The sequence below is a fragment of the Vanessa atalanta genome, chromosome 7 (assembly GCF_905147765.1).
Source record: "Vanessa atalanta chromosome 7, ilVanAtal1.2, whole genome shotgun sequence".
Taxonomy (NCBI): domain Eukaryota; kingdom Metazoa; phylum Arthropoda; class Insecta; order Lepidoptera; family Nymphalidae; genus Vanessa; species Vanessa atalanta.
This window is the reverse complement of record NC_061877.1, coordinates 9,993,108-10,020,689: the sequence shown is the minus strand read 5'-3', so window position 1 is coordinate 10,020,689 and position 27,582 is coordinate 9,993,108. Positions and strand designations below refer to the sequence as shown.

Below are 27,582 nucleotides of genomic sequence, written 5' to 3'. Positions count from 1 at the left end.
GTTCTCAAAGTTGATGGCGCGTTGACGATGTAAGGAATGGTTGACATTTCTTACAGCGGTAATGTCTGTTGGCGGCGGTGACTACTTACCAAACTACCAATATCATAAAAAACGGTTGATTAAAATATAAAAATGACATTTAGAGTAACTAACAATATACGTGTGTATTTCTAGTTGTGTTAAAAGATTCGTTTAGAACAACACACACACACCATCCATAAATCATTACCAATTATGCAAATTAATAAAAATAATTGATTTTAAAATTAATAGTAAGTATAATATCAAACATTACTTAAGTGTTCTGAGAATACTTGATGTCCAGACAAATATTTCTGACTACATATGAATATCTTCTTCAAAGGTTTAATTTGTAACAATTCTTTCGTTTTCAGTCTTCGCTCAAACAAAGCCGTTATTATTCTAGAAACTTTGCTAAGTAAATAAAAAAGTTCCAAGTAAGCAGGGAGCAACCCCAGCTTATCATCGTAAGTAAATTAAAGCGAATGCGGCACATACGTCACAGTTGTCACACGCCCCTTTACTGTGGCGCCTCACGTCTTCCCCTGGTGGCGTCTCAAATCTACCCTCCCTGCATTATTTTGGTAACTACTGTTTATTTTGTATTGCTATCACTGCTTCGATATATAATTTATATTATTTACGTTTCAGCTACGAAAGCAATTTTATAATTGATTAAAAAAAATACGTGTGCGTCTCGGGACGCCTGAAAAGTGATAGTCTCTGAAATAATTTAGCTTATATTTTAGCACTGAAAAATGTATATGTAATGTAATGCTTTCTACCAATGTTTTTTTTCTAGATGATCCCTATCATTAGTGACACAGATTATCCCCTACATGCAACATATGTATGACTATAGACTAGATCGTTAAATTTTTAATTGATCGACATTAATAATCGTAAATAATGGCTGCCATTTAAATAATCCCATTATCTTCCGAATAAGTCGCAAAAATATATGGTACATTAACGTAAAGGCAAACTCACGATGGGTTTGTTCTTCGTTGACTCTTTTCACTTTAAATTTAAAGAAGAACACAAAGTTTAGATTCCTCTAATATTTTTTTTATTATTATTCTACTCTGACTACATTAAAAAGTTCTTAATATATACTTTAAAAAAAAAATAAGTAAGAAGTATTTATTTAAAATTTAATTCTGTCAGTTTCAAGTTTATTGATTTTTTGAATGATTGTTTGTAATACTGAATGTACTCTTTCAAGTCTATTTCTATTATTTTGAAATTTACTATAATTTAATAATCAAAGTGAATTTTATTTTAATAAATGTGATATTTATAATATTAGCTCAAAAAACAATGGCATTAGTTCGTATTTTACAAATACTTAAGAGACCAGAGAACGTCAGCAAGCGTGGAGTAAGTTCTTAGCAATAAATATACGTCCTAGGTTTATAATTCACAAGTAATTTATCAGTCAGCTTATTACTAAAATCATATTTGACAAGCTACTAATGCTTTTACACAGAGCGATTATGGAAGACTGACCTTAAGAACCCTTTAAGGCGAACAAGTAATAAGTTGGGTTAGATTAATCTTTCCACGTAGGGTTAACGATTACTGTCAAATGTTAATAACAATGGCCGAGATCGACGGCTAAATGTCTTAAGGTATGGAGAGGAATACGGATGTTGCTAAACAGACATTTATGCTACTGATGTGTGTTAAAAAGTATGACAGATAAACTTAGTCAGGCAGGAACCTACGTTATTATCTATATTAGTAAATGAGGCTCCTCATTCATTTTAGTGTATTAAACCAATATAGAACTTATACCAGACGATTGAGGGCGTTTCGGAAAAAGATTTAGAATAAAATAAAAGAATATATAAACCTAAATATCGGAACTTATTCAATATAACGTTCGACTAAAATATCTTATTATTACATTCACAAAATTTTACAGAATTAATCATGTAATTTGACGATTTAGATGTTGATGTACTTTTCTTTCAGTTTTTATCGCATTTTTTATGGAAATATAAATCATGTAAAGCAGAAACCTTCCTGAGCGGAACTAATGCGAACTTTTTAGAAGCTCAATATTTGGATTGGGCGAAATCGAGAGGATCCATAGATTCCGTAAATAAAACAAAACTGTTAATTTAAGTTTTCAAATAAAAACAATGATTTAAATTTGGAGCACGTGAAAGAGTGGTTGGAACACATGAATGTAAGTCGTAAATTGCGGGTTAAAACTACGGCCAGCAGGACTCCATTTTCATGTGCTTTATTTTTGTATCCATCTCGCGTTCGTTAGTATAGGGAAACTTTGCGAATAAGCCTTCATGTGTCGTATAGAAATATTTATACCAACCGCAGTAGTGTGATGAAATAAGATTTTGAAACCTTTTTCGCAAAAAGGTTCTACTAGCAGTGGGACATTTACTTTTGGAGATCTCAAACAATTATCAAAAAGTTATTTTATTAACTCAACGTAATAAACATATAAAACGTAATAATCTAGTATTTTAATGTTTTTCATAACGGAAATAATCTGTTGTAAATTATGAAACCAGAGGATCTAAAATGTATTTTTAATAAAAAAAAATATCCGTTTAACAGACATGGGACGGTTTCTATGAAAGCGTGAGCGGGCCAACGTTGAAAATCGAAGAATTCGAGGATGAATTTAGTCCGAAAACAGTCAGTAAGTTTAAATAACACATTGTACGAGTATAAAAGGCTTTTTAAAAGCCTCTGTTTCACTTTGGCATGATTTTTTGATATGCAATATGCTCTAGTGAACTTTACATAATTACTTTGGTACGTAAGAAAGTTTAGCTCCAACGCCTCTGTCGCTTCTCTTTACATTTAATTAAAGTGTCAAACTAGGCTCTTTATTATTAGTAAACAGTGAGTAGGTAACAGTGAAGAACAAAATACCTCATGTATACGTTACATAAATAAATACACAATTATATAGTCATATGATTTTAGATCTAAAATCAAAAGAAAAGGATGATAAAGAATCTAAGGAACGGATAAAATTACATCTCGCTGTGCAAAATCTGATCAGAAGTTATCAGGTAAGAGGATCACATTGAAAAAACAAATTAAGTCAGTAGAACAAAATTAATTATTTTTATACTAAGTCATAATAATCTTCATTGACATCGTACAAAAATATCCTTTCCTAATTTTAAAGACATTAGTTTGGGATAATTTAACCCTATTGAACAACTAAATTTTCTTGAATAAATTATACAATAATTTGAAATTTGGTCACTTTAAACATTAACCGTGTCATCATATTAAATAAATAAAATAAATAAATATTGGACAACATCACATACATTACTCTGATCCCAATGTAAGTAGCTAAAGCACTTGTGTTATGGAAATCAGAAGTAACGACGGTACCACAGACACCCAGACCCAAGACAATATAGAAAACTAATGAACTTTTTTCTACATCGACTCGGCCGGGAATCGAACCCGGGACCTCAGAGTGGCGTACCCATGAAAACCGGTGTTCACACTACTTGACCACGGAGGTCGTCAAATTATTATATTATACTATTATATTATCTTTCATACCTATTTTAATCGTGATTGTTACTTTTCTTTTTAAGCCACCTCTAATTGTTATCTTCGCCTACATTCATTTAACTTCAACGATCATTACTTAAATTATAAAGTTTTTTTTATTATTTTCTTTGTAAAGAGCGTTCGTGTGCATGTTTTAAGTTTAATTATTAGCTAAATACTTATATAGCAAAATCATAGCAATTGTAAATTATACTAATATTGTATTTAGGTAAACACACTGTGTATAGTCTAAAGCTTATATAGCTTATATAGATGCCGTAAAATAATTATATTTTAAATGTATAGACTCGAGGACATCTACTAGCCAAGACGGATCCACTAAAGCTTACGATTGGCGCTCGATGGATTCTTAAATCACAAAACGCTCCTTTAGACATGAAAGGAGTAGAATGTCGCGTGGTTTCAAGAGAACTCGGCTCTGTTTTGTGTATGATACATATGCACGTTACTTACTTATTTATTTCCCGATCAATTATACATTACTCATTTCAAGCTTTCATGATAACATTATGTTAATTAAGTTTTCATTATGCAAGAAAAAAAAAAAGATTTATCGACTGCTTTTGAATTCGGTAATCAGTATTAAAAGGGCAGTAACAGCTTGTTAATATCACGTTGCTGGGCTAACCCACCTTTCCATTTATGAAGAAGTTTTGGACCTTATTCCACATGTGGCATAAATTCATCCGACAAAAATATCGTAATCGTAATGTTCACCATCGAACAATTATTAACACGAATATTCTTAGTCACAACTGTATAGTGTACACGGTATATAACATTGAAGCATAAACCAAAACGTTTTATTTATTTTTAAATTGGTAGCTCTCCTAATTGTGGACCAAATAAAATTAATAGCTCCGTATTTAATGGCGTATACCGCGGGCGAGTAATCAAGTTTTAATTTAAATGCTACAAATGTACTTGAAATATTGTATTTTTAAAAGAAAATCGTCTTTGATTTTTTATCAGACTATTTGCAGACAATCATTTAAGATTTTTGTATTTTAGCAAAGTTTATTTTTAAATACTTAATATAATTTAATTTGAGAATGGTAATAACGAGTTTTTATTGAACTCGTAGACGAAGAACACATGGATACAGTTTTTGAGTTACCCGATAGAACCTTCATAGGTGGCAAGGAAACAGCGCTAACCCTAAGGTATATTTACTAATTTGGAAATAACATGATTGAAATCATATCAAAGAATAATTTATAGTAATGATGAGGATTAATATTAAGATAAGTTTTATTTATTAACTAATGTGATTTTGGTAATATTCGTTTAAGGGAGATAATAAGTCGCTTAGAAAGAGTATATTGTGGTGCGATAGGAATTGAATATATGCACTTGTACGACTTGGATTGCCTTCAGTTTATACGAGAGAGGATGGAAACTCCTGGAGCGTTCGATAAGACAGTCGAAGAAAAGAGGGACATCATGCGACGTCTTACTAAAGCCGTTTTGTTAGTTATAAAAATATACAATTTAAAATTGGAACTATATAATAATAAACTATAATAAACTTATGGAGCACAATATTAATTAACTATAACCATTTATTAACGTATGAAAGAATTTCAAAATTACTTTAACGTTTGGCTTTAATAAATATGTAGTGAAGTTACTTACGTGGTTTATATATTCTATAGATAAAGTTAAATAATCAACAGTTTAGAAAAGTACTTCGCAACGAAATGGCCGGCAGAGAAGCGTTTTGGATTAGAAGGCGGCGAGAGCATGATCGCGATGCTGGAGGAGATTGTTGATTGCAGCACAAAACTTGGTGTGGAATCCATTGTGATGGCAATGCAACATCGAGGTAGAGTTCTTTTGTAAACTACTTTTTGTTTATTTATAAACTGTGTTTCTTTGAAAGTTTTGTACTTTAGTCAAGACCATTCGAACTGTGGATCAACTCCAGCAATCGTCTTTATAAGATTTTTTTGGTATTGGCAAGTAAATACGCTTTTGATATATAAATAAGAAATTTTGAAGTTTTGATCTGGATTTCGGTAATATAATACTTACGTGAAAATTTTCATTAGAATAAAAATAAATATTAAAATGGTGTTAATTATGTCGTGAAAATCTCTAAACGAAATTTATTTGAAGGGATTAGTAAAATCCTTTTTTAACCCCTCAAACAAGAAGAAAAACTATATTTTTAGTAAGGGATTGTGTGCATCAGTATCGATAGCAATATATCTTTATTTCAGGGCGTTTGAACATGTTAGTGAATGTATGCCGTAAACAACTGACTGATATATTTGCTCAATTTAAACCAATGGAACCCAAGGAGCCGGTATTACTAATATTTTTCTCAAAAACACATCAGTAAATAAACAAAAAATATATTTCATTTTTGTTCGAAATTATTGAGTAATTTGAATTTATTCAACAGTCATTTTTATAAACTTCTATGAACAGGGATCAGGCGACATCAAGTACCATCTCGGTACATTTATCCATCGGTTCATCCGAAAAACTAATAAGTACATTAAAGTATCCATGAGTTGCAACCCTTCGCACTTGGAAGTAGTGTCACCTGTAGTTATTGGGAAGGCTCGCGCAGAACAACATTGGAAAGGAGATAGTAATGGAGATAAGGTATTTTACCTTCCCACTAAAGAGAAAATAAATTCTATTCACCATCATTTCTGAATTGTGCGTCATTAACTAACGTAGTAATTATTAGCTACGTAGGCTAATAAAACTCGATTCCCCTTTATTTTAAATTTATTTCGTCAATATAACTGTAAACAAAGCAATAAAACATACATATTTTCCCAGGTAATGGCGATAATTATGCACGGGGACGCAGCATTTTCAGGCCAGGGCGTCGTGTATGAAACAATGCATTTAGGAAATTTGCCTAACTTCACTACACATGGATCCATTCACATAGTGTGCAACAACCAGATCGGATATACCACTGATCCTAGATTCGCTAGAAGTTCGCCTTACTGTTCAGGTCAGTTTATTTGTTTAATGTAATAATAAGGTTTTAATTATAATTAATTTTTATACTATCACATAAAATATATAATTTTTCTCCCTCAAAGTTCTATTTACCATTTATTTGTCAATTATCGCACATCGAAATTAATTAGTTAGTAACTGAATTTATTTATAAATACAAATGTCTTGGTACAAGTACTAAAATACCTAATATTTGATCAGATGTAGCTAAGTGCGTAGATGCACCGGTCTTGCACGTGAACAGTGATGATGCAGAAGCAGTTGCACACGTGGCACGGGTAGCGATAGAATTTCGTTGCAAATTCAAGAAGGACGTTGTAATTGATTTAGTGTGCTATCGTCGATTTGGCCATAGCGAAGAGGATGAACCGATGTTTACTCAGCCTATTATGTATAAGAAGATAAAGATTATGCAAACTGGTAATTAGTTATTATTTTTAATGGATGTATTCCAATATTATGTAAGATATATACGGAGTAGTTCAAATGAAAAAAGAAACAACTGTTCATATTTTTCTTACTTTTGCTGACAATGTCAGTTATGTAGATAGATATTTAAACAAACGTAAACACATTTCATATACCTCAATACGTAATTATATTATAGAATATTGGAAAAAAATTCAAGTATAATGTCTACGATTGATTTAATTTTTTAAGGGATATGAAAGTAAAAGAAACGTCGAAAATACGTATAAAATTAGAATATCCAAATCCAAACTTTTATTTTGATAAGAAAATTGTTATTTATAGTTTTAAATGAATAACTCATAATCGATAGTATATAACCTACACTTTTAAAGACATTTTTATATAATATCATTAATACCTGATTATAAAAAAAATAGTGGATCGGATATACGGTGATAAACTGAAAGCAGATGGCGTAATAACAGACACAGACATTAAAGGTTGGGAAAAGGAGTATATGGATACTTTGAATAAACACTTTGAACTAGCGAAGAAGATTACGAAATTGAGTATTATGGATTGGGTCGATACACCATGGACTGGTTTCTTCGAAGCAAGTGATCCTAAAAAGGTGCAACGCAATTCAGCATTAAAGTATTTTTACGAAACGTATGTATTTTATATCAGTTTATTTCTTTCCTCAGATACGCGATACTGGCATCTCTGAAACGACAATAACAACAATATCCCAACACTTTTGTAGACCACCCGAACCCTGGGCTTTTGAAATACACAAAGGCATTCACAGGATGCTAGAGAAACGGGAAAAAATGGTTTTCATTTTAGATATAATTGCATGGATATTATTTTGAAAAAAAATACGTTATTTAGTTCCTATTATCAATTTCTTTTTACCTTTTTACTAGAGTTTATGCTCAAAGCATATACTTTGAGTGTAATTAAGGATACAGAGGACATAACGTTGTATATCTCACGGTTACCGGCGCAGTCTATAGGCAACAGTGGCTAGTTTTTTTTTTGTTTTGACACCATAACGTGGTGGTGTACCAATCCTAGATTTTCCTTTCTAAACTAAATTTAAAAAATATATCTGTTATACTTAATATTTGTGTATTTGCATTTTTATCAAAGGTGAAGTCTGGTATGGCGGACTGGGCAATGGGAGAGGCGCTAGCATACGGCTCCCTTTTGCGGGACAAGATTCACATAAGACTCACCGGTGAAGATGTTGAAAGAGGCACTATGGCGCATAGGTGATATAAATTAAGCTTTGCGTTAATTTAATGCAATGATTATTTTTTTTCGCATCAGTTTTTTTAATTAATTACGAACACAAGTTTTAAACTTATTCAAATTTTGGGATGGCAAATTCGTTTTTTATTTTAAATGTAACGCATTTAGTTCACGGAAATTTATGGCAGGCAATTTGCAAAAATTCAATATATTATTAAGCCAATCTTTCTGAAATATATTGTAATGTATATAGGGTTTATAATTTGGGTTTTCCCAGAGATCGTTTTCTCTCAACCGTATTCGAAATTACAAACGATTTCGTATTATTTCATCTCTTTGTGAACTTCCAAAGGTCTGCAACAAAGTGGTATACTTTTTTCTTTCGGTAAATTTATCATTTCGCCGCAGTTCGAACTAATCGACTGGGGACCGACATCCCGTATATCGGACAACTAAACCTGATTCATGATTTTAAGCCACAATAGACTAACTGTTCTAAATTTTACCGAAAATGCTTCAATTTCCGTCGCTGGACAATAGCTGGCCGTTTTTCTTTTCGCTATTCGTTTAAACTTAATTGACTGTTCGGAAACAATAAAGCAATCTTAATGATTGTGAAGTGCCTACATAATAACAGGTTTGTTTGATCAAATATTTTTAAGTACTGGTAATAAAGTTATTTAATTGATTACTGTGATTCAAGTTGTAGTTCGTCGCCATGCCTAATTTTATTATTCTACGCAGGCATCACGTATATCACCATCAAGGCGTGGATGGCGCCACTTACCGAGTACTTGACACTTTATATCCAGATCAATCTTTGTACAGTTTACATAATAGCTCTTTAAGTGAATTCGGTTAGTTAAATGAATTTTATAAAAAATATTTCCGAAAAAAAAACATGTTATGTAATATTTGTATAAATAATAAAGTGGTTTCAAGCCTTAAGACAAATATATTTTGTGGGCATTATTTGTGAGGGACCCGTGGGGTATTTATCTTTGGTTAATATAAAATATCAAGTTTCCATACAAATATAACCTTCAAATGTGTATCCTATCGTGTTGAACTATACGTAAAACATCTTATATTGCTTGTTACGCTTGTCAACTCTGTTAATTCATCAAGATAGAGGCGTTCGCCTCCTACTCGTGTTGGGCGGACGTTATGTACAAGCTGCCAAGTTATTTAGGGCCTGTTACCAAAGTAATTATCGAGGGAACGACTGTCAATTACGAGCACTTAGAGATTGCATCCCTTCTTGCACAACATGCTACGTTAAACAACTTAAGCTAGACTACATAGACTTAGTACATACATCTTCTAGACTACATATCAACATATGTTCTGATAAAACTTTGCCAACTTATTCCTGAAAATCACATATCAAAGTTCAGTTCACATATAAAAATAAATATATTTCTGGACATAACTTGAATAATTACTTATTAGGTATTTTGGGCTTTGAAGTCGGGTATTCATATTCGAGCCCTTGTCTCCTTACAATCTGGGAGGCGCAGTACGGTGACTTTGCTGATACAGCTCAGCCAGTATTTGACACATTCATAGCCAATGGAGAGAGCAAATGGGTGTGCCAGACAGGCATCGTGGTTCAATTACCACATGGCATTGATGGAGCTGTAAGTTGGCGTGACAAATTAATTAATGACTACATTGCACGACTGATGACGCGAAGCATCAAAGAGTACTTTACATACGAAAAAACTTTTCGCCTTCTTTCAGCGACTTTTTTTATTACTATATCCTTGTTAGTGTTCATTAAATCAAGATAGTTTGAAAATCGCTGTAAAGGTAATTTGATGGAGAATAATTATGTACTTTTAAAATTTGATTACATTTGATAGAAAAGTACATCAAAATAGTCCAAAAACTTTTCCCGTCAATCAAGTGTGAAAACTGAATATAAATTTAATTTCTAATTTGCTCTTAAATTCACTAATTGAGACTCTTTAATGGTTATCTTACTCAATTTTTAATTAAAATTAATACAAAAACAAAAGACTTGTATTATATATTTATATATATATATACCTACTTTCGTTTAACTTTAGAATTTTACATCAAGTGAATTTGAATTGTTTATATTTTGCAATTCAATAAGCGATATGAGTCGTTTAATTTTAAATATAACAATTTTTTAAATTCATTTATCTTGATACTAAATTTCGAAATATTTTTTGTTACTTTAAAGGGCCCAGAGCATTCATCAGCACGTGTGGAGCGTTACCTTCAGCAGGCCGATGATGACGAGGATAATATTCCCGATCTTGATGACAAATATATGCCATGTTAGTTTTTTAAAAAAATATCACTATACCTTTTTCCACTTTCGTAAAATCAAAAAGTAATAAGCACCCTAACATTTTTATAAAATTTTATCTTTTACTAATTTATTCAAGTGAAACAATTACGGGCTGCAAACTGGATCGTGTGTAACGTTACGACTCCAGCGAACTATTTCCATTTGATACGGCGACAAATAGCTTTGCCTTTCCGCAAACCGCTCATCCTGATGACACCAAAAGTTGGCCTTAAACACCCATATTATACATCACCATTCAAGGATTTTTTACCTGGAACTTCTTTTCAAAGGTGAAAGTAATAGTATATTTTAAGTCAAATATATTATTCATCAAAATTATAATAAACAATTTCCTTTCTGACATAAACGTGTTTGTAAATATTTTGTTAAAGATTTTAAATGTAGGTACATTTTTCCAATTACAGCGAAAAAAATAAAAATTTACATAGAACCGAATAAATTAATGACCATAAAATGCTTTACAATAAATACTTAATTTATTTTTGCTCTCTGTATATAGATTGATACCGGAAACTGGGCCAGCAAGCCAGAAACCAAAAGAAGTAAAAAAATTAATTTTCTGTTCTGGCAAAGTAGCTATTATAATCGACGAACTACGGAAAGAGAAGAAGTTGGAAGAAAAGATTGCTTTATGTCGTATCGAGCAAATATACCCATTTCCGTACGACCTAGTACTCAAAGAATTTTGTAAATATGAAAAAGCTAAAACTGTGTTTTGTCAAGAGGAACACAAGAATCAGGGACCTTGGTCTTTTGTCCGACCAAGGCTTGAAAATCTATTTGGAAAGAAAATCGAGTAAGAATATATATAATGCAAAGTTCCCTAACCTGTTCTTAATCAGTTACTTATTTATTTAGTTAATATTGTACTTGAAAAATGTAAATTCCTAAAAGAAAAACACTTTATTTTATCAATTTAATATCATTCTATAGGTGTGTATCAAGACCACCCAGCGCAGCTTCTGCAACGGGAATCAAATGGATACATGCGAAAGAACTTAAGGAATTGAAAGAAAACATAGTTGATTTATAACTTTTGTTTTGTTTTTTAATAAATAATCTTCATAAAACCATACATCACTTTTAATTCTGTACCAAGTTTTGTGTATTTATAACAAAGGTACAAATAAATAATTGAGTATTTACGATCGGTTCTGATTGATTTATGAAGAATTATCTTGCTCATTGTTGTTTTAATAAAAATACTGATGATGGTGATGTTCTTCTGATCTAATGTGGTGGTGGACTTGCCAACTTCGCGGGACTTATCATAGTGTGTATTCAATTCCCTCAGGGAACACTACGGAAAATACAACAAGACGGAAGACAGTTCAGGCGCATGACTTTAGGTTCGAGGTAAGGGAATAAATGTTACCAATTCTGAAACTCCGTAAATTTCTCAAATTGCTTTATTAGAAAACCTCAATAACATTTACTTGGTTCAACCCTGGATTGGAACACGGGGCCTGGTATCTGTGGTCTTATAAAATAACCGTTAGTAGTTAGTATAACGAGGCAAAAAATAAGATAACAATACCATTTAGGATTAAAAACGTTCAATCCTCAATTACAAACACATGTCGATAGACGATAGATGTTCCAGTTCAGTAACAAGTTGCTAACAATTGTAAACTATGTATGGAATAAGACGTTATGTAGGACATGCGATTACAGCTACAGAAACACGTTCAAGTTTGAGAGTTACTAATGAACAGAAAATGGAGGTATTACTAACCCAAGGAGTTTTGGTGAGATCTTTGAATATCGTGTAAATTTCTGTTTGTTACTTTTAGTAGTTTTGTGGTATTTTATGTAATCATGTACCATATGAACACAAGTACTTTAAGATATACCATTAATTAAGTATCAATTATGTTAGGTATTATTATTATTCAAACTCTGTATGACACTCTGGTGTTCCGATTTTACCACGGGGGCAAGGTGATCGTTTTCAAGAGATCAGCCAACTGCGTAGGCCGTTGTAGTAAACAAGTGTGTAAGCAAACACAGGACGAACTTCCAATCTACCTTACTCTCATATTCCAAAGGTCAGCAAAATTCCACATGATCGTATTGAGTTCAGCTGCAGGTCCAACGGCTTTTCGTGGGGTACTGCACGGGAGTATAGATACTTTCAATTTCCGGGCTCTACTAGACAAACCCAGGTTTTGAACCAAGGACGCTCGGATCTGCGGCCTTATATTAATGTTTGATATCTAGATAGCGAGGTAGTCTGTACATACAAAAAAGGTAAACTAAATATGCTCGCAAGTCAAAATTTCCTCGAATAGCGATAAAACAAAATTAATTTCGTTTTATTACTATGCCGAAAAACTATTTCAATATATTTTTCAATAATTCTGTACTATACTTTTCTTATAGTAATTTTGCTGTAACTATGCCATATAGCATATTTATCCATATGTAGGTCCGTATATTTCGTATGGAAGGTTTATTACAGTCAACACGTCTCATAAAACCAGATCACCGAACTAATAAAACTGCTATCCCTCCGTCTGTCTGCAAAAATACAATATAACCAATCAAGCAAGACCCTTATTATAGCCTGACCCTTGTCCATTGGAGATCTTTGAACGAAACAAGAAAAGCAAGTAAAAGATTCTAAGAGACAATAAAAACGTCTAAAGTGCCCTCAGCAAGAAAATTACTCTATTTTCTTTATCCGGACAAAAGCCTTCTTATCAATTGTAAGTAGTACTTAAGCTCATAGCTGAAAACTCAATGACAAATCAATTTGAAAGTCTACACAAATTCACGGAGAGATTGGTATAAACTATAAACAATGAGATTATAGGATGAAAATGGGAACGCTAGAACCAATTACAGCTCTGACATTTATAGATGTAATACTGGGCTTTTTCGATTAAACCAGAAATCGTATTAATACACATACAGTACACGTCGCAAACATAAATCAATGTGGCTTTTTTGAACTTATATTGTTACACGACTTCGATTACGATGAATACGATTATCCTGTTTGTACGGGTAGGTTCGATCAGAAATATACGATACATAAACGATCATACTGTTGTTTGGTTTGTAAAAACATCGACTCTTATAAGCTGTATAAAGAATAAAAAACTACTTACACGGATGATCCAACGGATAGAACTCGTAACTCGTAAACTAAAGTTTGTGGATTAAAATTCAGGCGAATACTATTGAATTGAGAAAAAAACATTGAAAGGAAAATTGCATGAGTCTGATGATATTCTGCCACAGGTGCTTCTACCAATAACCAAGAGCAATATGGAAGAGCGTGGTGAAATAAGGTTCAAAGGTTCATTTAAGAGGAGAGAAAGTCTTTGCCCAGCATTGGAACTAACGGACTTATTTTACAAAACCTTAATCTTTCATCTTTTACCCAATGGTTGCGACTAAGAACTACATAGAGTGTGGGATAACTACAATACCACTGTGAGTTCCACAATATTCACCATATATCACGTTTATGTTATATACAAACAATTATAATGTCAGGTACATAAAAACAAATGTAAAATTCAAATATTGAACCAAACAATTGTTTATTTTTTGTCTTTGTTTTTAATTCGAATACGTCATCAGATAGCTAATATGCGGTATGAGATTATTGGTAATTAATTAATAGATAAAATCCCAAGATTTTAATTGCATTAAAATTTTATAATGTCTGGATCATCACACCGAATTATTTATTACAGGAGAGATAATTTAATAAATTTTTATATCAGTCTTTTTTAGTTATTATGAGTTTAGAAAAAAAATCCCGCAGTGCTGCGACAGAATTCGCATCTTAAATGCTGTATAAAATCTCCATAACACTAGCCTATCTCCAGCGTTCCTTTTCGTTTTCGTTTACTTTCAACTTCACTGGAATTTAAGCGGAGTAATAAAAATTTTATACCTCCTCGAGGGAATTATAATTTCGCTACGGTAAGCTATGCTGAAAATTCTTTATTTATTGGATATTTCAAACACTTCCTTTTCGAATGAAAATAAATTAATATCTGACAAAAATGTTTCAGGTCTTGAAATCTGTTTAAGCAACTAATGCAATATATACCTTTATTTCCATCACAAATAGAAGTAAATAAAATTATTACACTTTTTCGTCTATAATTATGGAATGACGTTTAATAATCATTATTTGTTTTTCACTTTTAAGGATTTTCGTCCAAATCCAAAAATCCATAAAAATAACCCTATGAAATAGCATGTTATATATATTTCCGACTTTTAGCCTGTCCATTATGAATTACAAGTGCTTGCGCAGGTATAACTATTAAGGAACAAAACCTCGGTGCACGGGTTTTATATAATACCTAAAACTGATCAGTAAACGAATTTGTAAGCTATAAAGAGACGTGATCCATGCGTAAATCTATAGCGTCATCAGCTTTCGCAAACCTATATGGGTGGTCTTAAGCGAAGTTGGAAAAAAAGTGAAATAAAATTTGGTTACAGCGCAGCTCATTACCATGTGCCATCACAAAAAAAAACAATCATGAACTCAGGACTCGAGTCAGTTTATTTCGAGCTCCAACTGACAATAAACAGATAATGGGAAAATAAAAATATTCAGATGAATGTTGTTCGTAACCCAAGGGATATAATTGTGTCTTTTCGTAATCCACTTAAAATTTGTCGGGTTCATGAATCGAGTTTTTAATATATTTGTTCGAATGTTTTCTGCCATTGTTAGGATAAGCATTAAAAAACTTTAAATTATCTTCTTGTTTTATACTGTATACCAACTTGTTAGCACCCAGGACAGCTTCGATTCAGCCTTAACGAATGTAGACGCATTCTACTTTAAGTCGGTCGAACCAACTTGAACCCCTAAAACGGCTGTGCAATAAAACTCTCCCGAGGTGACATGGAGCGGTTTTACTGCTACCAGGACGTGTGAAGTGCTCCGCGCTGCTTTGATATTCAAGAAGTTTTGTGACAGGGCTATCAAATATTCCCTGTTATAAAAACATCATGTCAGACCTAAGTCGTGTTATAAGAGTGTCAGAAATCTAATAAAATCTTTTGATAAAATTTAACACTATGAAAAATCAAAGTAAAATATAACTATCAACAAAAACTCGTATGTAGTATGATATATATAGTAGTTGCTGTAAAAATGTTAATCAAAGTCAAAGTAATGAATATAAAAGCGCGTTAAATCTAGAATTTAAATATACATATTATTAAGTAACTATATTATTAACTAACTATATGAACATACCTACAAAGTTTTGGTAATGTCACAATATTGCGTTTGCATGTATTTTAATCTTACCTAAACATAACGATTAAAGTAAAGGGATCAATTTGAAAGTATAATTTTAGTCAAGTCTTTCAAGGTGGGTCAGGCAAGATTTTTTTTCATGAATCTATCGATCACGGTCGACTTATCCGCAACCCTGATGATGCCTTACGAATATTCGGTGAACCCGAAATAAAACTTTCTCATAGGGTCGTCACCGAGGTCAAATTAGACACAATTTCACCCTAAAGCTTCCAATTGAAAATTTAACAACTGACCTTGGTACTCCTGGAAATAGGTCATCCACATTAAATAGTTAAAATCGTGGAATGGGTTATAAGCTGAAGTAACGATAGATTACATAAAACTGTGTAATTCGCTACATTCTCTTGGGACGAGCCGTTTTAATGAGGAAATGTATCCGATTGGATCATCAGAGGTATTATTATCTGCATAGAGGAATATACCGATAATTAACAAGTATTATTTGAAATTAGATTTAATTGGCGAATATTTAGTTAAGCTTCCGAACATTTAGTAACCGTACGATAAACTTCGACAAGAATTTTGATATTTGAGAGGAATCTGTATTACCTATTTTAATAAGTATCAGTATTAATTTAACACAAATTTGTGGTATTGTTTAAAGTTACACGCTATTGAAATGATTATGAGGTTTAGAAACAACATTTTTTAATATAACGCACCATAATAAATGTTTTCAAGTGTTTTTCTGCAACATTATCACGTATCTTTTGCAATCTGTCACATATTACAACAGATACCAGTTTATTGACAATTACAAACAAACAAAACCTATTGGATCGTGAACAGCTTGCCTCCACTGTACCATGAAGAGAGAAAGTCAGAGGCATAATAACAAAGAATATACGCAAAATACATTTCGTTTTCTATCTAACTATGAATGGTGACAATCGCAGTGAGCGAAAGCAATCAAATTTGAATTTTTATAATGTCATTCTGTTCGACTGATCTACATTATGAGTCACACATTGTAGCGTTTGAGCAATCAATAGTCTTCATCACCGAACGCATTCCAGGCGCAATGAATGTACGAATAAGTTAAATGATTAAGTATGGTAAATTATTTTAAATCCTAATGTACACTAACTAACGATTCTAAGCTAAATAAAGGCGATTATCGATGGAATAAAAATCGGTTACACGAAATCTAAATTATCTATACAAAGCCTTAAATATGTCAATATTTATAATCGAACGTGAACAACAGATTATTATAAATACATGTCGAGAAACCTTAACGAATCGAAGCCACGCATTGCGTTTGAGTTTTGTTGCTCGCATTGGAACGAGTTCCTATTTGTTTTTGTTAGTCCAAGTATTACGTCAATTCAAGTCTCGTCTCGACAAAACAATAGAGCAATGCAACCACCTAATCATGTCCAACATTATCTGAGATCAAGAAAGTTTAGTAATTGTTAGAACTCTCTCATCGCTTAGTTACGTGACGCAACAGGTCTATGACCATATCTTCTTAAAGTAGACGAATTATTTTATTATCCGCACGCAATCGATTTGTTCGCTAAAAACAACATTTATTAAGGTTTTGAATCAAAATGCAAGTACTTTGAGTTCGAGAATAAAAGTATTTTAAGTAGCCAAATCAGAATATGATGGTAATTATCTCAAGCTTATTAATTAAATAGGAACATTGACTTTATAATTTAACTGAAATTAGTATACGCCTCAATAAATATTTTTTTATTCAATAAGTTAATCCCTTAGTTATCTATTAATACAAAAATAATCTTGAATTTGCAAAAGGTGTAATTTGCGTCGAATCAAATAAAAAGAAATCGTATCATGATATCATGATTATAGTTAAAATAAAAAAATCCTGATTTGCCAGAGTTCGTCAATTCTTTTGGGCAATTATGGAACGCTCGAACGAGCACTTTTTACCTCTTTTAACGTACCTTATTTTTAACGGTTTGAGGACTTTCCTGTGTGTTCGCAAGTGGACGATTTTTACGCCATAGTCAAAGTCAAAAATCGTTATTCAATACAGAAGCGTTACATTTATTTATTGATAATAAAAATCTCCGGTTCGGAAATAAACACCTCGGACCGAAAGAAACTTAGCGGGATTATTTTAATGTCTTATTTTACAATTATTGTTTTCATACAATAGTTAAAATTATTTATATAAATATGTTTTTATCGTACACGCTACGTTTTAATATCAAAAAGCCAAGTATAATCGTTCAGACATAACAAATAAAAAAAAAACGAGCACTTTTGAAAGCACTTAATCCGTAAATAAAGACCGAGAAGTTCCGCACCATATCTTGTAATAACATTTTATGGCAAACAATGGCTTGTAACATCTCTTAATTATTTTGCATTGTCATCCTTAATTAGATTGAAAATGTTTTACAGGATTCATCCTAATTATAGCTTTTTAAGAATCTTTCATACTTAATTAAGGATGTAAAGAAAATTTATTTCTATTTTTATAGTTTCAATGAAATTGTCGCTTACTACAATTTCAGCTGAATATACGGCACGTCTATCGCGTAATATAATGATAAGTAGTGATTGTTTAAGCGCTGGGGTGAACAGCGTGAGAGCGAAGCGATAAAAAAAACTTCTAGCGCTTTTTACACAACGCTTATTTCAACTCCCATGTGAACGTGCACTTACTACTCAAAACAACTAATAAAATTGTGGTAAGCCATATTGGTATCTCATTTCGCTCCTGTTTGTGCGCAATGTCATAAAAAAATAAGTTCCACTTTCAAAACGATAAAATGTCGTATTTTATTGATATTATTCTGTTTGTGAATTGATTGTCTCATAGTTACGCTATGTTCTGGATGCAATGGAAATACCATACGTTTTTATATTTTCGTATAAAGGACAAGATATTAAGAAACGGCCTCTTTGACTTCTCAAAGATAATTTATAATCTCTTGTGTTTTGATGTGAAATAAAAATCAATATTGTTATAATTATAAAATATTCCATGACATGATTTCAGATACACACGGATAATATTTATAATATAATCTGTAATTTAAAATATTTAAAAACTTTTTCATACCGTTTCGTACTCCGATCCTCATAAACATCTTTAATTAACGTCTCAAACTAAAGCAATCTAGTGTTTATACAGAAAATTAATATGCAGCAATATAATCATATCCCGGTATATAGTTCTCATATTGTTCCCTATGTTTGCTATAGCGTACATAATTCACGAGCTACGGTCCCTCGAGTGAACTAACGAATACATAAACAGTTGTATTTAAAGCCTCGCTAAATGCACGAGCTACCAACTTCGTTGTAATAATGTACGTAATTTTTCAATGCCTTTCATAGAGCGCTTGTTGTTGATTGACCGCAGTGATTACCTGAAACGAACGAAAAATATATTAACTTATTTCATTTACAATAAAATAAAAAATAATTATTTATTAAGGCAAATAATTATTTATTGAGCCGAGATGGCCCAGTGGTTAGAACGCGTGCATCTTAACCGATGATTTCGGGTTCAAACCCAGGCAGGCACCACTGAAATTTCATGAGCTTAATTTGTGTTTATAATTCATCTCGTGCTCGGCGGTGAAGGAAAGCATCGTGAGGAAACCTGCATGTGTCTAATTTCAACGAAATTCTGCCAAATGTGTATTCCGCCAACCCGCATTGGAGCAGCGTGGTGGAATATGCTCCAAACCTTCTCCTCAAAGGAGAGGAGGCCTTTATCCCAGCAGTGGGACATTTACGGGCTGCTAATGCTAATTTATTAAGGCGGCAAATTATTAAAGGTGGCTTATACATATTATGGTTGTTTTGTTCTGTGTAATATAGATTAAAAATGCTATCATACTGAAAGGTAAACAATGTTTGAGTTTGAGGGATTGCGCAGATCATATGAAAATTTTGACAGGTTATAAGTCCACACAAACTGAAATAAATTCTTTGAACAATGCTTCAATGTATGGAATTATCTCAACTCTTACAATCGAAATCTATTACTGTATTCAAAATATTGATCAGAAATTATTATTTATTAGAATCGAATCTTTAATCCGTGACGATATTACGATATAAGTATAATTTCTAAGTATTTATTTCATACTATAAACATATTTATAATATGTTCTGAGTATATTTAATATTAATTACCATATTTGTTACCTAGATTATTACAAAATGAGTAGTATATGTTATGTATGTATGTTTAGATATAAATAAATACACTACCCATCCTGATCTCAATTTTCAAAGATAGATTTCTTAGGAAGACCTTTGGTGAGCGACATGGCCGCCATTTGTGTTGTTCCCATGTATGTAATTTAAGATAAATAAATATTTTTTAATTGAAAATAAATAATTGAATGTGCATCTATTTTTTTAACGTACACGTTTTAATTATTTCGTTACGTCAGTAACATTATTTTATAAGTCGTTCAAATAAACTTCTTTGGGTACAGTTTTAGTACTTTCAGAACGAATTTGAGGGCAGTAATTGAATATGTAACGTTTAAAATAAAAGTTTCAAACGCTGAGAAATGTCAATACTGACTCCTCCTGCTACAACAGTTTGAGATTCTGTTAGAGTCCCCAATGCAAACTATATAAAGATTTATTTTAATATAAATATAAATTACTATTCTGCAACCAAATTACAAAATATAAAAACAATTATTTCGAGAAACAACTTGTTAATAACGACTCGACTTGTAAAGTTACAATTTGATTCACGAATGTGGACTTAGGCTTTCAAGGGTTTATCTTTTAATAGTACTAAATAATTCATTACATTATGTAGTTCAGTACTTAAAATAAATAATAAATATATACATATTTTGTAATTATTTAATTAACATAATTAACTGTTCTTAAGCTTTTTTTTTTCATTCATTAACATTGAGAAGTTACGGGCGTGAATTTCCTTTGTTTAATACTTCGAATAGAGTATTCACGTACTACTACAATAATTTCTTATAAAACATTAAAAATGCAGCGTTACATTGAAACGTACAATTTTGTATCGTAAGTAAATGCATTAAGGTAGAAGTTTGCTTAACAGGAAGGACAAGACGCGAACAAGTCAATTTCCTTTTTATCCATCGACTTTGAATGCGCTTAACTTGTATTATCAACAACATTTTTTTGCATCATATTTACAATGTCAGAATGATGTCATGACTATATAAGTTTTGCTTCGAATCCATAAAAAATTCAAGATTATAAATTTTTTATTTTAATATCGACGCTTTATCGATGTTTAATAGCTTAGTCAATATATAACTTAGTGGATACTTATAATTGATGTATATGATTAATCAAAAATCAATCAAAAATATCAAAATATTTTTTATTCAAGTAGGCTCATAAGGGCACTTTTGAATCGTCATGTTACAGTTTTAACAATTAAAAGCAAAGCTACCGGCTAGGTGTCAATAAGTTTTCGAATAAGATTTAACTTTTAACAACCATTTGGCAATGAAATTTTTTGCCTTTGAAAATATATTAAAATCAAAAAATTAATTTCCATCTAACGTTTCAATAATATTTGAAACGTGACAAGAATCAAAGCAAACGCCCTGATTTTATTCTTTAAGCGCCACAGTACAAGTGGCTTTAAATCAGTTTGAACATTGCAAGCTTAATTATTGAAACCAATACGATTCATAAACGTAATTAATCCAAAAGGATAACAAATAGAAACTAACAAGTGAATAGAACAAAGTTTTGGATTGGATGTCTTACGTCATCAACGTGAGAATTCTCGTCGACAAGATCTCGAAGACGGCTGTTCAAAACTATGCGTGCAAACAGCGCGTTAGCATAGGAATTGCTATACAAAAGCTCCTGTTGGGCAAACACGAGCCGCGAGAGCATCGGGGTGGAAGCATTCGCTAACGAGTTCGCAGTTGGCACGGCAGCCTCGCGACCATTGTGACTCGAAACGAACTGACTCCGACTATTCATAAGAAGACATAACGAGATGTTTCGAGAATAAACAAGTCTTATTCGTACGCGTGTATGTAGAGCGCAATATTCAACTCTGCCTTATATGATTGTGTCATTCAGGGCGCCATCGGAGAACTAGTGCTGTATTATTATAAAAAAACACACACAATTCATTTTAGCATTGGTTATGAAAGAGGACAAATGTTTTGTGTGTAGATATGCCAAAAAAAAAAATAGGTCGAACTTCGTCCAAACAAATAACGGGTGAACTTCGACTACTCGATACCATTTTTTATAATTATATTAATCGTTAAAGTGCTCAGTAAATTTATTCTAACGTTCGGTCATGGTTTTCTGTCCATAAAATTTAGTCCTGGCAGACGTCGAATGTCGAGACCTTTCTTATTAATGGGGCGGGTCTGCGTTCGTCGACTAACAATGTTCTTGCCAAGCAATTTTTCCCAGCGTTAGAACTTTTACAACACACCGAAATGTCGCATTATGTCAAAGAATATTACGATAATCCTAAAAAAACATATTTATTGTGAAGTAATATTAAATTATATGGTTTTATTTCGTTAGGCTTAGTTCTAAGGAGAATTTCAAATCAACTAAAACTAAATCTAATATTTTACGGGTAATGTACATTCAATATATAAATATTTATAGGTATATAATGTAATTAAAAACATATGTAATTAAAAATGCAATTAAAAATATCAGGTGTAACGACATCTGTTCAATTTCTCACGCTTTTGGGTAAAACTAGTTTATAAGCAGATTAAGTCCCGCTTAATTAATGAAATTACCCTATATCTTATAAATATTTTGTGATACTATTTTATAATGAAGTAAATAAATATAAATCAAAAATATATTCAATATCCGTATTGCTCAAAATATTTGATTCGCTTAAAATACTAATTATAATTATGTGTCACTGTATAACCAATAAGAAATACGTTAATAGAGACTAATTAAATAAATTACATTCGAGTAATAATCAACATATAAACATGCAAAGGCAAAACAGTTCAGTATCTACCTTTTTTGTCCTTTGCGTGGCCAACGACGAACTTTGAGTGTATATTTCTAATGTTTTATTGAATAATAAAACATTAGAAAAAATGGTATGTTTTTCTCAAATATTCAATAACGATTTTGGTCGTAATTCTAACTATTATTACTGGGCAAACATTCTAGTGTACGAATTTGTATGTCCAACAGATAATTTCACGATTTTATAAAACCATACAATTACCATTTAAATGTTCAAACTATTCAGTTAATAAATAGTGACAAAGAATTCCGTAACTATAACGTTGGGTACTAAAAGGTTAATAAGGTGAAAACAAAATGATATTTGTGATCTATACAACGAAATCCCGTCGCTCCCTCACAAGGGTAGCAAAGCTAATAAATCAAAGGCCTCCGCAGCGACGCCAGACATTTCAAATTACAATACTACTACGATTATAAGCAAAATTAACTGCGGGCCGTTTGTCATTTGATATTCTCGAACAAACTCATAACTGACTTTAGTATTATTTCCCAGTTTCAGAATAACTTTTGATTCTTTGCTCATTTAGTTTTAACCAAGGGTACGAGCGTTAATGGCGCATGGTTTACAGCTTGACTAAGTGTAAAAGTGCAGGTACGATCTTGAATATTGTCGTCCTTTTCTCCGAGCACAATCTTTACGCTTAAAATCATAAGTAAGCTGGTTTATTTGGTAACTGTACTTTGTACGAGGTTTAGTAAATATTATTAATAAAAAAAAGTAATAAGAGTACGAAACGAAATACTCCAAACATGCAAATAACTCGAGTTCCTTTAAAATATTACTGTTATTATTTGCAAGAATCTAGCAACAAAAAAAAAACGTTTGAAGATCGAAACTATTTAGCTCGCTACAATGTAAATGTAATACAAAAATAATGTCTGACAAACAAATAACTTTACTTGTATGAAATTATAGGGCGATGCTCGAAACATAATTATAGTCTGGTCATGAATAATATCAATTATATGAAATAACTGAGCTTTTGTTAAATTAAATAAAAACCTAAAAATATACTTGCAATGAAATGAATTTCATTTATCATAAAATTATATAAAATAATCATCTTATTATTTTAGTGTAAATAAATTACTCTCATTTATTGAAATGTTATAATAGTTATAATGATGTTTACAACAGCGTGCCCAGATCGACCGTGACCACAGACTGAGTGACTCAAGGAAAGGACAAATGAATATTACCCAGTACGTTATTAAGAAAATGAACATGTTCGAAAATGTTTAGATTACAGTAAATTATCAGTTGATTATAGGCAGACATTTGATGATGTATAATTTAAAGACACAATATTTATCAATTTACAAACATCAAGTTGTTATACTTATTTTTGAAACAGACACAATATAAATAATTACTTATTTGTAAAGAAGGAACCAGAGTGATCTATAAAAATATAACGAATAGATTAAAAATCCAAAACGTTACGTGAACAATTATGTTAAGAACATACAACTTGAAGATTTGTTAAAACTTTGCTTCGTAATATACTCGTGTCTTGAGAACAAAAGGCGATATCGCAAATTTAAACGTAGGAAATTTCATACAACGTGTAATAGCATAATGAATGCATGATTCATTTTTTATTCAGTTCAAGTCTGCTGTGCTGTGTGTGATTGTATATCATTAAAAAAGTCGATAGTGTGGACAGACTAATTCGCACTCAGGCCATTTCTATCAATGTTAAAAAAAATTAATAACTATTTTCGTATATTTTAAGAACATAAAATTACATTTCTTATGCATTAGCATGATAGGCAACTTAATCAATATGATAAAATATTTATCATCAACGCTATGGATATGGGGTTCTACAGGGTTCGTTTTTGGCGTTAAGTTGAATCTAGTATTTGAATGTGAAGCGTAGTCGCCGTCCCCGACACCGTAAGGTATTGTGGTAGATATATAGATTTAATTTTGAAAAATTAATTTCTTTACGAAACCCTTTCAAGTACTTTTGATTAATACAGTAAGGTTTCAAATTAAACAATCGATCCTAATTAAAGTTTCTAAAGCTATAAAAAAGCTGGAAACTCTTTTGGACGCTGAGATTATGTGTGTAATTTAAATGATGAATTCAGTTAACTACAGCCAATGCAATCTTAATAGTGTTTAAAGGAATACAGCGTACTAAGACCAAGGTTTTATTAAATTTAAAATCTCTTAACATAAAATACAAAAGCCATAATAAGTTTCGTCACAATGATGTTAAGCAAAGTTTTAATTTTATGGATTCAGTGATCTTAGAATGTGAATGTAGAATGCTACGTGTAAAAGTCACTCTGAATAAAGAAATAATAATAATAATAACAGGGCGACAGAGTACAGAAAAATTAATATTAGTTTTCAAAATATTTTAAGAATTCGTAGAAATTTTACACATTATGCCGCAATAACAACTTTTTTTTACTTACATTTGTTATTTTTTAAATATTTAAGCACAACAACATACTAAAAAATTAACAGCCTGTCCAAATAGAGCAAGATAAATGGATGATTCTCAATTCCAGAAACAAACAGCAACCCTTAGCGACTTCGTTTTTACCCACATTACGTTTTTATGGATAGCAAAATAATAAACGTATATAGGTCACCTTATGCTCAGTAATCATTGTTGTTACTTATATAAGAACTGTATTTGTTTAATAAAAATGAAAGAACAAATAACCCACTTGATGGTAAGTGGTCATCTTATAAATATAAACCACTTCACACCTATGCGCCGCAAACCACATGATTGGATGTTACAACACTAGTAGTGTCTGTACACTAGCTCACTCACCATTCAAATTGACACACTGTAATACAATGTATTTCTATTTGAGGCAGATACTTAGGCACTTATAAGTTAGTCACCAGCAACAGCAAAAACCGGATGAAACCAGAGCATAACATTATTGATAATATTATTTTATAGAATCAATTTGGTCTGAATCTGTAGGTATGAATATATAAATGATGTTTTACAAAATTATTTTCATCTTTCATTTCAAGGTACGCTTTGAAACTCCTATTTACCTTTAAAAACTTTCACGTAACACAAGTTACTAAATTTAAAACGATTTCAACTTTAATTTTATATAAATTCCTTCAACAAAATACAAAACCACAGAACCGAAACGGAAAACATGAGCAAACCAACAAATTTCAGCGAAATAATTTTTCAACATACAAATTCCTGAATCAATTCAGACATTGTAATTACGTGTTAAATTAAACTAGCGTTTAAATTTAACAGACTGTTAGTGTTCCACAGCTGGGCAAGGGCCATGTCTACTCTGAAGGACACGCTTTATAGCATTTCCATCGCTGTGTCAATATAACTCTCCTAATATGGACACAAACGATTCATCAGTGGAACTTGTCCAGAATTAAACCTGAGATCTACGGTTAAGGTCTATCTGTATCATCTGCAGGGCTATTCCGACTATTTTAAAGGAAACGTTAAAAAAACGAGTACGCTCAATTGCGTCAATATAGTATACACTCCTAAAAATACAAGCATAGGTATGTATGTATGTTTATCGCAATAAATATAACTAATTATAATGTACCATCATTTCTATATCTAACCGACATATTTCCTTTTATATAACTGTGACAAACTAATGAATTTCTCATTAACAGTATAAAAGACTCAATACATCTATTAAAAATATACGAGCATTTTACCGAGAGAGTATGGACAAGAAAACTTTGAAAGGAACCGTTACGTTTGATAGAAAAGAATTGATTGGACCGTAAAGCTTGGCGAGGTATCTCGAAGCTGATTCCCAAAAGAAATCTCATTAAATCGTCTTGCATTCAAGACTGATTAACGGCTGAATCAGTACGCTCGAGGAATACTGATTGGAAGATGTATCCCCTTTGATTCACAATGAGATAACCGCTTTAATTTAAGGTTACAATAACTGATTCCCGCGGCCGGCAACTGATTTAATTTTTACAGTTTATGAAGTATTCAAAGGATATCTCGTGATGTTTTTAGTATCTTATCAACTGTTGAATTTATAAAAGCAATTTTAGCATATTTTGAAAATAGCACATTTTAAATTTTTTTTTATATATGACATAGGCGGACTTGTAAAGGGACCATCTAATGGTAAGTGATTACCACCACCATTGGCGCCGTAAGAAATAAAAACCATTCCTTACAAATCGATACACAACAACACTAAATATTGTTGTTTGGCGGTAGAATAAAGAAATAAAAAAAAAACACTAGTCTTTTATTTTGTACGTATCATAAAGCTAATGAACGGATTTGTATGGAACTTTCACTGGGATTATCTTTAGGCTCTAATTAACACAGGCCTCATTTCAGGTCTCCAAACAAAAGACCTTTAAAGCCCCATGCCTACGCTGATACTACAGCGAAGCCGAGATCGAAAGCTCCGTACCATTTATTTTTGTACAAAAAACTTACAATTATTTAAACAAAATATTTCAGCTTTCTCATATGAAACGATATCATATGATATGTTTATAAAATTAAAAATATACTTTATTCGAGCAGGTCTCAATAAGAACTCTTGAATAGTTATGTTAAATTATTAAATTGAATACAAAGCTAAAGCTAGCACCAGATAGTAGAGTATGTTATATTAAGCCTTATCGATTCATGTATTTTAACATAATATTTAAATTTATCAACAGGCAGCGTTATATTGATACATAACATTACACAATTCA

General features: G+C 31.7%; 2 protein-coding genes across 2 annotated transcripts in view; one reads left to right on the top strand and one right to left on the bottom strand.

The window, feature by feature from the left end:
- Positions 1 to 27,582, bottom strand: part of LOC125065522 — a 170,873-nt gene that overhangs the window by 112,127 nt on the left and 31,164 nt on the right. The gene's annotated exons all lie outside the window — the stretch shown is intronic.
- Positions 1,319 to 11,621, top strand: LOC125065523 (2-oxoglutarate dehydrogenase, mitochondrial-like). Its single transcript, XM_047673206.1, has 21 exons — positions 1,319 to 1,401; positions 1,999 to 2,124; positions 2,608 to 2,692; positions 2,983 to 3,071; positions 3,880 to 4,021; positions 4,679 to 4,757; positions 4,887 to 5,063; positions 5,271 to 5,419; positions 5,817 to 5,902; positions 6,028 to 6,207; positions 6,391 to 6,571; positions 6,781 to 6,999; positions 7,428 to 7,621; positions 7,695 to 7,823; positions 8,143 to 8,264; positions 8,989 to 9,101; positions 9,697 to 9,884; positions 10,457 to 10,553; positions 10,665 to 10,857; positions 11,088 to 11,384; positions 11,522 to 11,621. The coding sequence occupies exons 1-21, from the start codon at positions 1,342 to 1,344 to the stop codon at positions 11,619 to 11,621; spliced, it is 3,006 nt and encodes a 1,001-aa protein (XP_047529162.1). The 5' UTR covers positions 1,319 to 1,341.

What these genes read in the sequence shown, in the direction of transcription:
- LOC125065523 (XM_047673206.1), top strand. Translation starts at nt 1,342, where the DNA reads ATGGCATTAGTTCGTATTTTACAAATACTTAAGAGACCAGAGAACGTC. An exon ending in AAGCAAGTGATCCTAAAAAG is followed by an intron (nt 7,622 to 7,694) that starts GTGCAACGCAAT and finishes TTCTTTCCTCAG; the next exon opens with ATACGCGATACTGGCATCTC. An exon ending in CCTGGAACTTCTTTTCAAAG is followed by an intron (nt 10,858 to 11,087) that starts GTGAAAGTAATA and finishes CTCTGTATATAG; the next exon opens with ATTGATACCGGAAACTGGGC.